Raw genomic sequence first — 17098 nt, forward strand, 5'->3', positions numbered from 1 at the left:
AATATCACCTATTTCGAAATATTTCTCTTGCTTTCTATGACGATCAAATTGCCATTTTTGTGCTTTTTTGGTTTCTTTTCTACCCGCTTTGCAAAACTTTGTTTTACCAATTGCAATCTAGTTCGAAACTGACGTTTACACATCAACTCAGCTGGACTTACACCTGTTGTATCATGAGGTGTAGTTCTGTATCTAAACAGAAATTTTACAAGTTCTACATATCAAAGAAAACGACGCGTCTGTTTAGTAAAGGTTTCCTTTGCAAGCCCTACTGCTCTCTCTGCATCACCATTAGATGCAGAGCGATATGGACCTACTTTAACATGCTGAATGCCATTTCTATGTTTACATTTTAGGTATCATTAGCTACAACTGGAAAACTCTCATCTATTACACTCACAGCAAATACAATAACCTGAGCACCTTGTGTGCTTGGACTTTGAAGTCTTGACAATGCAACACTAATTGCGTGTGCTTGTATATTATGATACTCTGTATCATAGTGCAGAGTTAGTGCCCATCCTTGCATTCTTGCAGTTGCTATGGAACTTTTCGAACCAAAGATTGCTAGAAATGGCTTATGTTCGGTAATCAAGTGAATTTCCTCCCATACAGAATTTTTAAACTCCAAATATAAGTGACAGTGCTTCCCTCTCAATTTGAGCATAGTTATGTTCACTCGGGCTTAGCGTTCTAGAGGCATACGCTATTGGTCTTTCATCACCATTTTCAAACAAATATGAGAGAACAACTCCCACACCATAACTTGAAGCATCACAATCTAACTTTAGCATCTTATTTAGATCATAATGTACAAGTAAAGTTTCATAGGTTAACTTTGCTTTACATTTCTCATACGCTTTTTGATATTTTTCTTACCACTATCAATCAACTCCTTTTTTAACAACTCACGGAGTGGCATGCAAAGTTGTGGCCAAATTCGGTAAAAACGGATAGTAATATTGTACCTTATCTAGAAATGATCGCAACTGTGTGAAATTATTTAGAATTGGAGCCTGCTTAATTCTTTCGATGACGATTCCACAGGTCTCAATCCTTTATCACTGTATTCGAAACCAAGATATACAGTGCTTGCTTAGAAAAAATCACATTTCGACAAATTAACATGGAGATTGTTATCACTCAATCTTTTGAGGACTTCCTCTAAACTATCAAGATTCTCATGGACATTATCACCTTCGAAGAGAATCATCTTGAGATACAATCCATCTTGCTTTGGAAACTCTTTGATGCAGACTTCACACAATAGAGTAACTAATATAGGCATACAGCCCTTTGTCAGTATCGATGATTAAGTACTTTCGACTTTCATCATCAAATGACAATTGTGCAAATGCATGAGTCAAATCTAAACGTGAAAATACCGTCCTCGTCGCCACTTGTAGTATATGTAATACGCATTGCATAGAAGGACACGGAGGCCGTTGTTCACTAGCCTCTAGAAATGATCAGAGTCTACTGTATTCTGAGCATGCGCACTACAATACTACGTCACTACATAAGTATATTAACATATTTTACAACTACCATAATGAAAGATAAAAAAAATGAACGTTACGCAAATGAAATGATGTAAATATAATATTGAATAAGTTTACTTAGATTTCATCCTTACAGCAAAATAATGAAGTTTTTATATAGCAGAAAATATAATTAAAGGAAAGCAAGAACCTTCATATAACACTTGGGATACATGTTAAATTAATCAATCTACATAGTTTTTACAGCAGCTTGGGCTCTGGAACAGAGACAAAATTCGAATCAAGGTCAATATTACCATTATTTTTTGTCAATATCTTATTCTACGAGCACCATTAACTGCATTATGGACAGTTCAAATAGTATTACCCACATTTTGCTCTGTAAATGTCAACATCAGTGATATGAGAATGCAGAAATGAAGGATATAAGGATAGATCTATTTCACCTCGATGAAAAAGAAATGGTGTCCTTTGCATCAAGTTCGAAATTGTGTGTAAGTACTCTCTTACTGTTATATGACTACTTATAGTAAATAAGTCTAATTTCGTATATTTGCATCACAGGGCAGACATTTTCGATCACGAGAATCGGAGATTAAATCATTTAAGTTGCTCAGTGTAGGGTATAAAATGGAGCCCACTTAAAACAAATGGATTTCCTCATTGATGTTTGTATGCAAATCGTCTCAAAATTGATCGTGTGAGACATAAAAGTAGAAAAAAAGTGAATTCCAGGTGAATTATCGACGAATTCCTATAGCGATGGCGTCGCTAATTTTGTAAACTCTTACATTAACCTAGTCAAGCCTGCCAATAGCAGCGACTTAGGTCTGAGCTCTATCGATAAACTTCAAGTTCAGAGGTCTGTCTGGAGTATTGACGAGCGTGAGCTTTGATTCTACGTCGGTTGTGTATTCCAGAAGAAACTTTCGGCACAACTATGAAAATAAAGAGGGATAAATGAGAGAAATGTTACTTTTATCATAACCTATGATATTCATGAATATTAACACTATATGTAGCCCTATGTTATGGAAACGTTTCTCCTCTAATAAGACTATCTGGTTTGTATGAGTTACATACCTGCAGGCGGACATAGAGAGTTTCGAAGTGACCCAAAGAATCGATGTCGATAACAACCGTACTAATTTGCTTCTTCCATTTTTACCTGATGACATATCACTCAAATTGCTTCAATTCAACACAACCCTAGTATGCTATTTTTCTGTTTAAAATATGACTGTGTTTCCATGCAAGAGAAAATTGCAGAATATGTAACTTTTGATAATTCTTTATTTGCTTTCTTCTTATTTAATAAGTATCTTTTCCTATTCTTCTTCTCCTTAAAGAGTTTTGAAATGCAAAACACTAGTCAAACTAGCATGAAGCACTGTGTACAATGTACAATGTTGCTATGGAAAAATTAACTCTAGTGCTGACAACAATTGATTTTTCAACTGGAAAATGGAGAATACGGGCATAGAGCGGTGTTGGTAAGTTGGACACAATTAATTCTGTTATCAGGAGATACACACAAATGATTGAATAGAAACGAAAATTTATGGCTACTGGAGATCTACATCTCATACTGACTTTGGTTAAAGCTTACCCTGGCTAATGCCAAGTGTATTTGCAGTTCTGCCAATCTCTTTCCTGTGGAAAGACGAGACAAGAGTAAATTGTACGTTGGCGTTGGTTCAGCATAAAATGCGTCAATGCCAAGTTTAAAAGCGAAAAGAACAATTGAACCTTCTGATATTCTAAGAGGTGATTAATACAGGTGACTTTCAGCATCAAAATAAGAGAATAGGAGTTTCAAAATTATTTTCGTACACTGGGGAAATAGAAGTTAATAACGATTATAAATTTCTTTGGGATAGACGAGAAATTCTCTTCGTGGCTTAAAACTCTTAAGTTTCTTTCTTTCCTCTTATAAATCGTTAAAATAAACAGTCCTAAGTTCTGTAACATCGGATATATTGAAATCTTTACTTCAAAGTCGCTTAACACCTCCTAATAGAAGTTACATTTGAACAATGCCATGCGGATAACGTCTTATGTAAGGTAACATTGTGTCTTGGTGATTTCAAATACCACGTAATAATCCTAACTGTCCCTTGTCTGACGACTTACCAATACACATCCTTGGTCCATATCCGAAAGGTATTAAGGTGAATCCGTAAAAGTGTTCGTTTTCCCCTCGTATCCATCTCTCGGGGCGGAATTCCAATGGATCGGGGAAATATTCCGGATCTCTACTCATCAGCCAAGTCTGTCCGATACAGGTAGTCTGAATAGACATAAAGGACAAGGTTGTAAGATTCACGACCATTACTTCATGGTACGGATCCACAGTGGATCAGACACGAATACTTCCTCATCGCAGTCAGACTGGCTCTTGGAGAGGATATTCCATTGCTTTAAAAATTACAGATGATACACGCGCACGATTCGTGGACAGAGCGTAAACACACCATACTTTAAATATTGTGTATAGCTTTCTTGTATGGCATCATTATAATAGCATTTTGAATCATTTGTCCTTTGCTTCAAATGGTATGGTAATCTGTTTGTTGTTGCTCTGATATGCCATCTGTTTAAAACAAATCGAGAACATATCATAGTCCTTGGAGATGTGTGTTATTGTCATTGGTATTGGGTTGGTTCTCTTTTCTACAGTTTCGCTTATTATGTTTTCAGCGCTCATACTCACTTTAGCTGGAATTTGGTAACCACCAATTACCACATCTTTATTCAGTACCCTTGAAATAGTGACGGTTGGTGTGTACAATCTATGCAGAATGAAGAACATATAATGTGAACGTTTCTGGTCATCTATTTATTTATACAATGTTTATGCAAACTCTCAACGTATTAAAATGATAAGCTAACATGTCCAATGTTCATAATATAAATGTCTTATTATATTATTTCAATTTACATAAATGATCATACATTCAACACTTTAACAATATGAGTAAGGATACAAAATGTCAGTAATGTAATCAATACATATAAATATACAACCGTACAACTACATACATACATACATACATACATACATACATACATACATACATACATACATACATACATACATACATACATACATACATACATACATACATACATACATACATACATACATACATACATACATACATACATACATACATACATACATACATACATACATACATACATACATACATACATACATACATACATACATACATACATACATACATAGTTAGATTTATAGGATTGCTACAGACCCTCCAAGATCTCTACCCTCCATCCTCACCAACAGTTGTTTCAGCAAAGGTTTTCAATGTGACAGAACCCCTTACCAGGTAGTTGTATGAGTTAATGACGTAAAAAGTTATGATTATTTTACCTCAAGGTTTCCTTAAGGATCGCCTTTAAATATGGCATTTGGTTGACGTGTTCGTACGTAGGTGTTTCTCCTACAGGGACCGCATTTTCAATTTCCCTGAACAGTGACTCCTGTACGTATGGGTTCTTAGCGAGACAGTATAGTACCCACAACAATGAATTCGATGTCTGGAGGGTAAAAAAACACAACATATAGTCTAAATAATCACAGAAAACTCACTATCAAATCCTGAAACAATTTTAGAATGAACTCGTTTGTGGTAGTATGCGCCTCGAAAATGAAATATATAAACTTTTGCTCATAAACATTCCTCAGTGAAGCTTCAACCATTCTCTTACCAAATCAAAAATAAAAATCAGGGGTCACAATGCAAAGTTTGTAATTAGAGTAGCACATAACCCAACATTTGCGGATGTTTTAAATTCAAATTGGCCGCCATCCCAATGTTAACTTTATGGCGAGAAATAAGATTTTCTATGTTTGAAAAACTAAGACGGTGAAAATGCTTCTTACTCCAATGGTGGCAAATTTATCTCCCACAAGTGATAGATCAGAAAAGAATTCTACCTAAAGGCGGAATATCTATATCCCTTAAATATCATTTCTCCGAAGGAAAGCTGTCTTCAATGTTCAGTATTCAACCGCGTTACACTTTCAAAATTTGATGAGACAAACAGTAAGTCTTACCAAACAGTAAACAACCCTAGGCGTGTAGCTGATACACAGTTGTCTACATAAAATTATAAATACGAATGATATATCTTATACTTCATCATCATATCTTTTTTCTTCTCGTACCTTTGCAACGGTTTCGGAAATACATGCAGGTGAATGAAAATATATGAATCACAGAAAATCAATAAATATGGAAATGTAATCCTCCATACATTTACATCTAGTTTTATACATACATGTATCACCAGAGTGAAATAAATGGTACCTAAATGTCATGCCTTACCTTTTGAAAAGAACATGACAGGATCATTAGACTTACAATTACGCAATAATGTACCCTATAATCTACAATAATCTATCCCTCTGGAACTGCAATGGACGATAGGAAACTTTGTACAGCATGTACGAGGGCCGAAGGCGAGTACATCATGAGATACATTATTGCTACTATTGTATAGTTTTGGCAGTGCCAGGGGATTTGTAGATGTAGAAAAACCTGCATGGGACTGCAATACTAAATAATCGGATACATTATCAGTAATAGGAAGTGACGTCACAAAATTTACTGGTATTAATAAAGCTGTAATATAGTATCATTTTATATATAAAAATGATAAAAGAACAATCTCACCGTATCGACAGACGCAATTAGTAGTTCAGTCGCATTGGCGTATAGTTCATCAACCTCGAGTGTTCCTTTCATAACCATGTACGTGATGAAATCGGCTTCTTCCTCAATATCTTCTCCAGTGGCCAACTGTTTTGTGATGTCATTCATTCTCTCGTCGATAAACTTGTTTGCTGTCGGTTTCAATAATTTTTTGACGTATTGTTATTTTTGGTTATTCTTATGCAATAAAGCACACAGTGACGTTATATCACGATATTTTGAACAGTTCACGACATATGTGCACGAGCGATAACGCGTTCATATCAGGTGGTATGCCGTCGCTGGGTGTGCTTTATTGCTATTATATCATGACAGTATATTGAAATTCTGGCATCGAATGTCAAAAAGGGACTTTTGCTCTTGCCAGAAGTTCGCGAGTGTGCCAACAGTGCTATATATTGTACCACGGTTCTTTTCATGTCTCGACAAATCAGATCGCTGAATTTGCGCCATCAATATACTGGCATATGATTACCTATAATGCGTGTCAAATCGCTAACCATTCGTTTACGCAAAGGCCTTTTCCATCATCCACTGGCATTAATAAACCACCAAACGAAACAAATAACACATGAGTCAACTCATTATATCTTTCTTAAAGTCAGTTAGTGCAGCATGTTAGCTACCTGATATCTCATTAGAACCAGTCAAGCAGCCTTTACAGTCATCTAGAGGGACATTGACAAGCGATATGAGTAAGTGAGTAGAATAAAAGCCATTTATCTCCCCCAAATCTCACTAACCAGTAGCATAGATGGTGTCCCAAGCTCTGAGGTGTTTCTTCCAAAGCCAGCTGTTGAGCTTTTGATGAATTCGAATTGGGACGAAGCCACGGAGGAGTCTGGCCGTTGTACTGAACATATCGTGTACTGCTTGTATGAAAGCCCTGGCCTCAAGATTCGGTTTATCACCGAGAAGATGCAACGTCTTATCATAAATAACAGCACTGGCGGCTAAGGATATAAACGAACGTGCCTTGTTAAAATCATATGTTTCCCGTACTGGACATCTTTCGGATTAAAAGTTGTATACAAGTACATGTAGCTTATGGTCTACTTTAAGTATTTTTCTTCTCTCGATATAACATTCTCCATAGCCGGTATAATAGATACTGTACAGATTTGGTTAATCAATGACGTTATATTTTCGGCAAATTGAATAATCATTTGATCTGGTACATATACTTATCTATGAGTTTTGGTGTACATTTTATGTAAGATGTGTTCGAGGCCTGCTTTGAAGAAATGATTTTATGACGGTCATGCTAGATGTCATTGAGCAAACTTTCAGCAATTTAAAGAAAATGCGGCAAATTTCCACACGTTTGTGTAAATGATAGACTTGTCGACTACAGTGTTATTCCATCTCTGACAACAGTAATGCACAGTACATTGTAAGAAAGATTTTTGGGAAAGATTTCACTTTGAATGTCATTATTTTATACAGTAAACTTGTGATTTTTATTAGTGATTTAAGGGTCATAAGGATTGGTGCACTTACCAGCTAGTGACCAGTTAAACATGATATTTTCAATATCGGGTACAATGTTGTCCGTTTTGTGAGCATCTCTTGCTCGGACCACCTTCTTTACCAGTTCAGTGATGACATCATTGACAGCATCAGTGTAGGAGGCAACTTCACGTGGCCTCATCATTCGCTTACTGAGCGCAGCTCTATTACGGTGCCAGTTAGGGCCGTCCCTTTTGAATGAAAACGGTTAAAATTTCACTGAGATTAATAAATATGCATTCTGTTTTCACTGCATACTAAATTTAATACATCTTATATCTGGCATGCATACCCTAAACTTTGTTGTTCTGCACACAGTTCCTCTGTGTTCTATATTTAAGTTGCCTCGTCGATTTAACCTACGTGTATATATGTGTAGTGCTGCGCGGCAGTAAGATCCCAGTGTAAGAAGACAGCCCTTTGATCGTTGGGTGACAGGGTCATTGCACTTACTGAAGCAGAACACCGCGGCCTAACTTTCGTTGCTCGTGATGCACCAGCCAAGGTTGTAATCCTGTTCTCTTCGGGTATTTTCCTTCATTTCGCAGTACGATTTCAAAATGTGTCGGATCGCCCAAATAAACGACTTCTGAGGACCCAAACGTTTGCTTCCAGATCGGACCATAGCCCTGCCGGAGCTTTGTCAACGTTCGCCATGGTTTGTACAGTTCACCGCTTGCAACTGCCGCAATGTATGAGGTTGCCAGTGAGACGATACTGCTCTTAGGTCCCGGTATGTCATGGAAGGGTTTTATATTCTTTCTGATGCGACTGCTGTTGTCGTCATTCGTCTGAGACACAGCCGTTGAGCGGAATCTGACGATGCTGAGAACCTTCAGGCGGCAGTTTTGTCTGGTGACAACGGACATTGTGTTGCCGAAGGCCGCCATATTTGAAAGCCAGTCACATCCTCCGCTCACCCGACCAGGTGACCTCGTTTTGAAGAAAACGATTGCGTTCGTCTAGGGTCAATTGCAGGTTACTTGATTGTGTTGTCACTCTATCTGTATCGTACTAAATGAGGGAACAAAGGGGAAAATGACGTAGCACATTACAAATACATATATAACAACATGCTTGAGCTTACATATGACTGTATGGATATTTATGTAGAATCCCATGCTATTTTGCTCTGTTTGACGTCATCGCATATGAGTGTTTTTCGCGGAGCCGTACAAGTTCGAGCCGAAGGAGAGAAGTTTAATATTTTGCGGCTCCGCGAAAAACACGAGTATACCATGACGTCAAACAGAGAACAGTTCCATGGGATTATATATTTATTACATGAACAGTTTTCTTAATTTTCTTTTGATGTGGATGGATCAAAATTATTGTCACAAATTGCATGATTTTTGTCTCGATTTGTATTATATTTGCGCGAATTACTTTTATTTAATGAATAAAGTGGCCCATCTTCGCTACAGCCTATGCTACAGATTTTATTCCGATTGAGAATTTATGGAATTTTTGTGTGATTAAGGAAATTTATCGGAGCTTTTCCAACATTCGCCATGGTTTATGCAGTTCACCGGTTGCAACTGCCGCAATGTAAGAGATTACCAGTGAGACGATACTGCTCTTAGGTCCCGGTATATCATGGAAGGGTTTTATATTCTTTCTGATGCGACTGTTGTCGTCATTCGTCTGAGACGTGGTCGTTGGGCGGAATCTGACGATGACGATGCTGTGAAGCTTCAGGCTGCAGTTTTGTCAGGTGACAATGGAAATTGTGTTGCCGAAGGCCGCCATATTTGAAAGCCAGTCACATCCTCCTCTCACCCGACCAGGTGACCTACTTTTTTAGACAACGTTTGCGTTCGTCAAGGGTCAATTGCAGGTTACTTGATTGTGTTGTTATTCTATCTGTATCGTATGATAGAGAGAACAAAGGCAAAAACGACATGCCACATGGAACATTAACATATATTAAGCCTATATATAATCCCATGGTATTTTTCTCTGTTTGACGTCATCGCATACGAGTGTTTTTCGCGGAGCCGTACAAGTTCAAGCCGAAAGCGAGAAGTTTTGCGGCTCCGCGAAAACACCAGTATACCATGACGTCAAACAGAGAAAAATTCCGTGGGACGTACACTTATGATGATGAACGACGTATGTATAGTGCAGAAAAAAAGTTACGGGCTAGTTCATGTGATAATGAATATTATCACATGAATTGGCCTGGATCGCCACCTGTGTGAAGTAGACCAGCACAGATAAGAAATCCATATTACCCTGTTTTACGCCATCAACCGGAACGTTTTTCCTCCACCTTTACCTGTAAGCTATTCCCAAGAATCGAATGGGTACGCTGTCGATCGTTTTGCTCGGTAACATCGCGGCTCCAGTAAAGTCGTCGGGCTCAATATTGACGTCGTACCTGGCAAACAGGCTGGCGATACACCTGAAAGCTACACCTCAACGTAAGTTCCACTGAATAAACTAAGTGACGTATTATCTTCGGGAAAGCGACATAGAAGGCACAAGCATCAAGTCATTCGACGAACAACGATAAGTTTCCTTCATCACACGAAAAATCCGTAAATTCTCGATCGGAATCGAACCAGCAGCGGGCCCGCCAAGGTCGTAAACTTGTGATATCTTTAAAAGCCACGACATCTCTCAGAATGTATACTACTGTTTCGATAGTGTCATTAGTATCTTATAAGTATATATATATATATATATATATATATATATATATATATATATATATATATATATATATATATATATATATATATATTTGCAGCCGTGTATCGAGTATTAATACTCTAGCATGAGGCTCTGATTGACCATGAAGGTGTCTCAAAGTGTTAACGCGCACGCATAGTGTTATATACTACAGCCCGCATGGCCTAAAGCCCGGAACATGTGTAACAATAAAAGAAAGATATTCGCTGATATCTGCAATATATATGTATATATATATATACATATATATATATATATATATATATATATATATATAATATATAGTATATGTAATATATATATATATATATATATATATATAGATATATATATATATTATATATATATATATATATATATATTTGTCAGGGCGCGGTTTAGAAATGAGACTTGCATGTTTACGGGATGGGTTGCTACCTATGGATAGTGCAAAACCAGTCAGTTACTGTCTCATATAGAAATGCAAGAAAACATCTTTATATTATTTATTGTCATTTTCTTGAAACTCACAAAAGACTTCGAATGAGTAATTATTTTGAAAATTATATAAAAATGTCGTGTCAACGTGCTAGATTTCAAGATAATGTGATGTTTGTACAAGAGACTATTTTTAAAAATGCGGTTTGCTGAAACTGAGCCAAATTTAAAAACCCAATTAAGTTCAGATGTAGTACATACCGTACATCCAGAAGATTAAATTAATCCAAATTAATGTTATGTTAACTCGTATTTGCATATATTGGTGAACATCTGTCGTACGATTACACTCACTGACTTGAAAACCAGCCGTGTATCGAGTATTAATACTCTAGCATGAGGCTCTGATTGACCCATGAAGGTGTCTCAAAGTGTTAACGCGCACGCATAGTGTTATATACTACAGCACGCATGGCCTAAAGCCCGGGAACATGTGTAACAATAAAAAGAAAGATACTCGCTGATATCTGCAAAATATACATGTTGGCGTAGAAAAGTACATTCCAAAGGTGACGGTATGTTATAGATCTGAAGTAGATAACGGTACAGGGTTTATCAAATTTTAATCACTTCAAATGAAAAGTAGACAGCACATTACCACATATCAGCACCAAACTATTCACAATTACACTGTACAAAAGCAAACACAACGTCCGTTAATTTATAGCTTTCCAATCTCCCCTGACCATGAATAAATCTTCCTGCATACCCTTTTTTCAGGTTCTTTCAATGTTTGCTTATTTGCACTTTTTTACGACTTTCCGTATTATAACATATATTACAATTTTAGAAAATTAAAATATTTATACTTGGATGGATATACTGTCTCTGCTATTTGTAACAGTGTGAAAATCAGACTCTTGTTCCTTTAACATATGCCATTGGTACCTGCCTACCTATGCATCATGGCTTTCTATGCAGTATCTGTTAGTTTTATACACAATAATAATTGGTTCATGATATGAATTATCGATTGGTATCTTTCTCATCTACTTTGCCATCAAAACATTGACTAATCACCACATCTGGCAGCAGTGTAAACCTCACCACCTTGAGTGGTAATGTTGCCTTAAATGCGATCCAGCCATTGGAGATCAACGTACACTATTAAACATCTGACATAAGTAATACAAAGTCCATACTTGAAATATGTAAATGGCAGTCATCTCATTTTGGGAAAGACGGCATGAACAGAAAAAAATCAACTCCCTCCTCTTCTTCCATCCATCTAGGGGAATCATTGGCCCTTAACTATAAAATCAAGAGTTCGTCATTGGTGCAGATAAAAGTTCAAAGTTATATAAAATGCTGACCCGTGTGAAAGACTGCCATACTAGTTTCCATTGCGTTGGCGTTAGTAAACTCAACTAATACGAAAAGTAACCGTCTCATTCCCTAGCAACGACGCGCATTGATTTCAGAGGAACGTGTCATCATTATTCACTGCTTTCCAGGCTCCGTGATCCTGGTTCGCGTCATCTTCTTGACTTTGCCTCCTAAGAAGAAACAATGAACTTCCTTTCAAACTGTCGCTCAATGTTGCTCTTTGGTTTTCCATAACAGAGTTTGACATTGCAAACACATATTTGTTTTATTTCACTAAATCCATCATTCCACAGGCGTACGCCCAATTTCAGGATGAGGTACCCACTATACCAGTTACCCAGTAGAGCACTGAGGAGGAAAGTGCCTTGCTCAAGGGTACAACACCGATCTAGAGTCTCGATCTCACCATCCTCTGATAGTGAGCCCGATACCATGAACAACACACCATGTCTCCCATATCAATACATCAGGCACCCTGGATTCAGGCTCATCTCAGACCAGACTAATCAGCATGTACCGTGTATAGTAGCGACCATGGTGATGTATCCAAAGGGTGTCCATTGATTATGATCTTTGTACAAATCAAAATTTTCAGTAAAGTTACTATGTTTACGATATTATTCATATTTAAGGGCATGAAAACAAACCATTACTGTGTATTTGTGGGCAGTCACGTGGTTCAGCTCTACCAATTAAAACGCAATGGACAGGGCATGGTAATATGAGTATCAACAGTCTACCACGAGCCTTCTAAAGGCCCACTGGGAGAATTCTCAAATTGTTAACGCTTACGCATGGTATTATATATTATATTATACCAGTATACTGACGGCGCAGATACGGCGATATGATTGGTTAAGACGTGAGAAGAACCGTGGTATATTGGCGATATACCACGGCTGGTACCAGCGCGAGTTCTCGGCTGGAGCAAACATGCTCGTGCATACATGACATTATCTGGTCAAAATCTCGTGGCATACCGTCACTGAGTGTACTTTATTGCACGGCTTAAAGCTAATGAACATGAGTAACAATAAGAAGAAAGATATTCTTTAATATTTGCAAAATACGTGTTGAAGCATGAAGTAGATTCCTATGGAGACGGTATGTTATACATCTGACGTAGATAACGGTACTGGGTTTATCAATTTTAACCATTTCAAATGAAAAGAAGATGTCGCAAGAGCACATATCAGCACGAAACTATTCACAATAACTCTTTACCAAAGCAAACACAACGTCCGTTAATTCATAGCCTTCCAACCTCCCGTGTCCATGAATAAATCTTCCTACATACTTTTAATTCAGGTTCTTCAAATGTTTGCTTACTTCTCTCTCTTACATTTGCACTTTTGTACGACTTTTCGTATTATAACATGAATTACAACTTTAGAAAATATTGAATATTCATTACTTTGATGGCTGTACTGTCTCTGCTATTTGTAATAGTTTGGACGTTCAGAGACTGTTGTTTATGTTTAGGCACTTTTCCCGACGAAGTTGTTAGGAGGGCGAGGGAAAGGGTTGCATCGCCACAGTCTGCCATCGATTGCTACACTTTCCTTCTATCCCAGCCAGAGGAGTCCGTCAGGTTTCTCTGGATCTTCTATCAATGAATTTCAAGTTCAGAGGTCTGTCCGGCAGGGCCAAGGTCGTCATTTTGACTTTCACATCGGTCGTAGATGTCAGAATAAAGTTTTGGCACAGCTGCAAAACAGTAAAAAATAACCCTAACAATTTAGAAGTGTCTGTCAAACATGTATAGTCGTAAAATTGCAGACCCAGGCAAACACTAAAGAATATACTACCTGACTGAACACTTTTTTGAAATTTACGTGATCTTAGAAAGGTCACTAGTTTCACACAGCCAGGGGTGTCTATCTAAGCAAACACAAAGGTTAACATAAACAAGATTAGGCTCCAGTGATATTAAAGGGGGACTAGCAATGTGTAGGAAAATCTGAGCAAATATTTCATTGATTTTTTTCCTGCATATAAGTAAAGGTTTTAGTCCACTTCCATGTAACAAAAAATATATAAGACACAGGCAGTGCCAATACTTCAATTAAAGACAATTAATTGACGTAAAACTAACCCTTGCCAATGTCAGGTATATTTCTAGCTCAGCAAGCCTCTTCCCTGTGAAAACAATAGAAAAATCGTCTTCTTAGTTAGGGAGTGATACGTTATTCTAGATGACATTAATAGCCAAACATTCAATACAAAAACACAAACACACACACGCATATAATATATGTACATACATACACACACATATACATACATACATACATACATACATACATACATACATACATACATACATACATACATACATACATACATACATACATACATACATACATACATACATACATACATACATACATACATACATACATACATTATACACACAAGCAGACCGACAGACAGTCAGACAGTCAGACAAACAAACATATGCATATACATGTACCTAAATATCGAAAGAAAAAACTCACCAATGCACATCCGCGGTCCGTAGCCAAACGGTAAGGACTTGAATCCGTAGAAGTGTTCTTTTTCAACTCGAATCCATCTCTCTGGTCGGAATTCTAGCGGATCCGAGAAACATTTTGGATCTCGACTCATCAGCCACATCTGCCCAACTATGGCTGTCTGTCAAAATAATTGAGAAACTGTATTTGTCGGGTATGCCCTACATTTGTCTGGCCTGTGAATACACCAGATACCTGTGAATCACGATGTCCAGGCCAAGGCTATTCATTTTAACACACCGTATAGAAAGTGATACTTTATTACTTGCCATGATCGGGTCGATACAGAGCGCAACATTTTGGTAGAAACATCAAAAACTGCGATCAGAGTAACGCTTACGGCTACTTACCCCGGCTGGTATCTGGTAACCGCCGACTGAAATATCTTTGTCCAGTATCCTAGCCAAATTGGCGATTGGAGGGTATAATCTAGATCAGGTAAAGTAAGCCGTTTATTAACAAACGTAACCGACCAATTTATGAGAACGATTACTTGGCTTAGGGAAGTACAATACGAGCTTTTTCCAAATGATCATGTTATCCTAAAAGCCATTTCAGTATGACGGTAATACTGTTATATTTTTCTTTACTTTTTCGGCATATTGATAGTGTTTTATGTCCCTAATGCAAAAGTAATGTATTTCGGCAGATACAACCAGTTGATAGTAAATTTAAAACAAACTCGTTCGAATTTCGCAACGTACACACTTTATTTCATGTTATATCAAGCGAAATGATGACGTCATAGATTATCATGGCTGCTACGTATATCTGGCCTGAGCTTGAAATCATTCACAAGAAAATTAGGATTGAAGACTAATTACTACCTCATAGACTCCCTGACAATTGCTTTCAAGTAAGGCATTTGATTGACATGTTCGGGTGTTGGCGTCTCTCCTCTCGGTACGACCCGCTCAGTTTCCTCGTACAGGGCATCCTGGACTCGTGGGTGCTTGGCGAAGCAGTACAAAGTCCACAGCATAGTGTTCGCTGTCTGCAACCAAGAATACGAGTTTTTGATCACGTGCATCAGCTTCAGGAAAGCGACATTTCACCCCCCCCCCCGAGACTATTTCTACTTATCGTTGCGACTTAGCCGATTTCCGGACTTTATTACCATTTCTCAAAGAAAACTTCAAATACAGACTGCAAACACCGATTCCCGATAACTGTGAAATTTCAAAAAATCACAGAACTTGGCAGCAATTTTTAAAGGCCCTGACTATATCCTTTGCCTCTACTTTTCCTAGCTGTGTCTGGGATTCTCTTATGCCACATTCAACGTTCGTAGGATAAAATTAACAGCCTGAGGGTACAATAAGCGCAACTGAAGAAATTACTGAGATATCCCTGGTTCTCGCATTAGTGGAGTTCTCCTCCCAGTCAAACACTTGGCCAGTACAATGTTTGATTTCTATAACATTAAATACACAAACTGATCGCAACCTTTTGTCACATTTTGCTAATCCTGCAAACAGAGTTTATGCAAGCTTTTGATTGACGGTCGGTTCAACTTGCCAACGGTCATTGATTCCTCACCAAAAACGCTTAATTTCCTACAAAATTGTCTTCCAGTCGCGCTAGACTTTGAATATAACACAGAGTTCGATCGGCAGCAACTTCGCGCTGACCGCTTGGCAGTCTGTCTGCATTATTACGACCGGGGAAAACTAAAAGTGGCATTTTCTGGAGCGTGAGCCCGCTTGTTGCCTGTTTGGTGTCACTTACACAGTGAACGCCGCCATACCTTGGCGGCCTTTTAAAGGGAGGCTCCGCCTTTAAGGTTTTAGTTCCGATGCTGTATACATGAGAGGGTTGAGAAACGTTTTTTCGTTGCATTTTCAATTTTAGCTTGCTCTGACAGACTTAATTAAAAATACTGGAAAATATATATATATTAACCTCACCGTATCGACAGTTGCAGCCAGCAACTCCGTCGCATTGGCATAAATTTCATCGACGCTAAGTGTTCCCTTCGTAATCATGTACGTGACAAGATCGGCCCCTTCTATACCTATGTCCTCTGCAGCAGCCATTCTCTTAGTGACGTCATCATTTTCTCGTCGATCAGCTCCTTCGCTGTGAAGATATGAAACGAAGAAAATTACCACTCGCCCGCTTTGTATGTGTACGTACACACACACCAACACACACACACACACACACACACACACACACACACACACATACACGTGTACTATGACTTGTGAGACGCCAGTTATAATGACACTTATGGACCCCTATGTTGCTTTAGTGTTAGAACCACAAAAACAAAATAATTCTAAAGTATTCCAGTCAGACTACACATAAATCA

General features: G+C 37.9%; 2 protein-coding genes across 2 annotated transcripts in view; both read right to left on the reverse strand.

Annotated features, from left to right (window-relative positions):
- Positions 1–13787, reverse strand: part of LOC139126916 (1,25-dihydroxyvitamin D(3) 24-hydroxylase, mitochondrial-like) — a 30595-nt gene extending 16808 nt beyond the window's left edge. Inside the window, exons 1-10 of the mRNA XM_070692833.1 lie at positions 13665–13787; positions 8207–8767; positions 7745–7944; positions 6988–7197; positions 6206–6375; positions 4900–5066; positions 4216–4294; positions 3636–3792; positions 3112–3155; positions 2339–2440 (exon numbers count right to left, since the gene is read on the reverse strand). Of these exons, the coding sequence (XP_070548934.1) occupies positions 2339–2440; positions 3112–3155; positions 3636–3792; positions 4216–4294; positions 4900–5066; positions 6206–6375; positions 6988–7197; positions 7745–7944; positions 8207–8643 (1566 nt within the window). The 5' untranslated portion in view covers positions 8644–8767; positions 13665–13787. The remainder of the gene's footprint in view (positions 1–2338; positions 2441–3111; positions 3156–3635; positions 3793–4215; positions 4295–4899; positions 5067–6205; positions 6376–6987; positions 7198–7744; positions 7945–8206; positions 8768–13664) is intronic.
- Positions 13285–16884, reverse strand: LOC139126917 (cytochrome P450 27C1-like). Its single transcript, XM_070692834.1, has 6 exons — positions 16692–16884; positions 15612–15778; positions 15135–15213; positions 14749–14905; positions 14346–14389; positions 13285–13957 (listed from the first exon to the last, which is right to left on the reverse strand). Exons 1-6 carry the CDS (start codon positions 16818–16820, stop codon positions 13838–13840), a joined length of 696 nt encoding a protein of 231 aa, XP_070548935.1. The 5' UTR covers positions 16821–16884; the 3' UTR covers positions 13285–13837.
- Positions 16885–17098: the final 214 nt, after the last annotated feature.

Source organism: Ptychodera flava, unplaced genomic scaffold (assembly GCF_041260155.1).
Source record: "Ptychodera flava strain L36383 unplaced genomic scaffold, AS_Pfla_20210202 Scaffold_162__1_contigs__length_58692_pilon, whole genome shotgun sequence".
NCBI lineage: Eukaryota > Metazoa > Hemichordata > Enteropneusta > Ptychoderidae > Ptychodera > Ptychodera flava.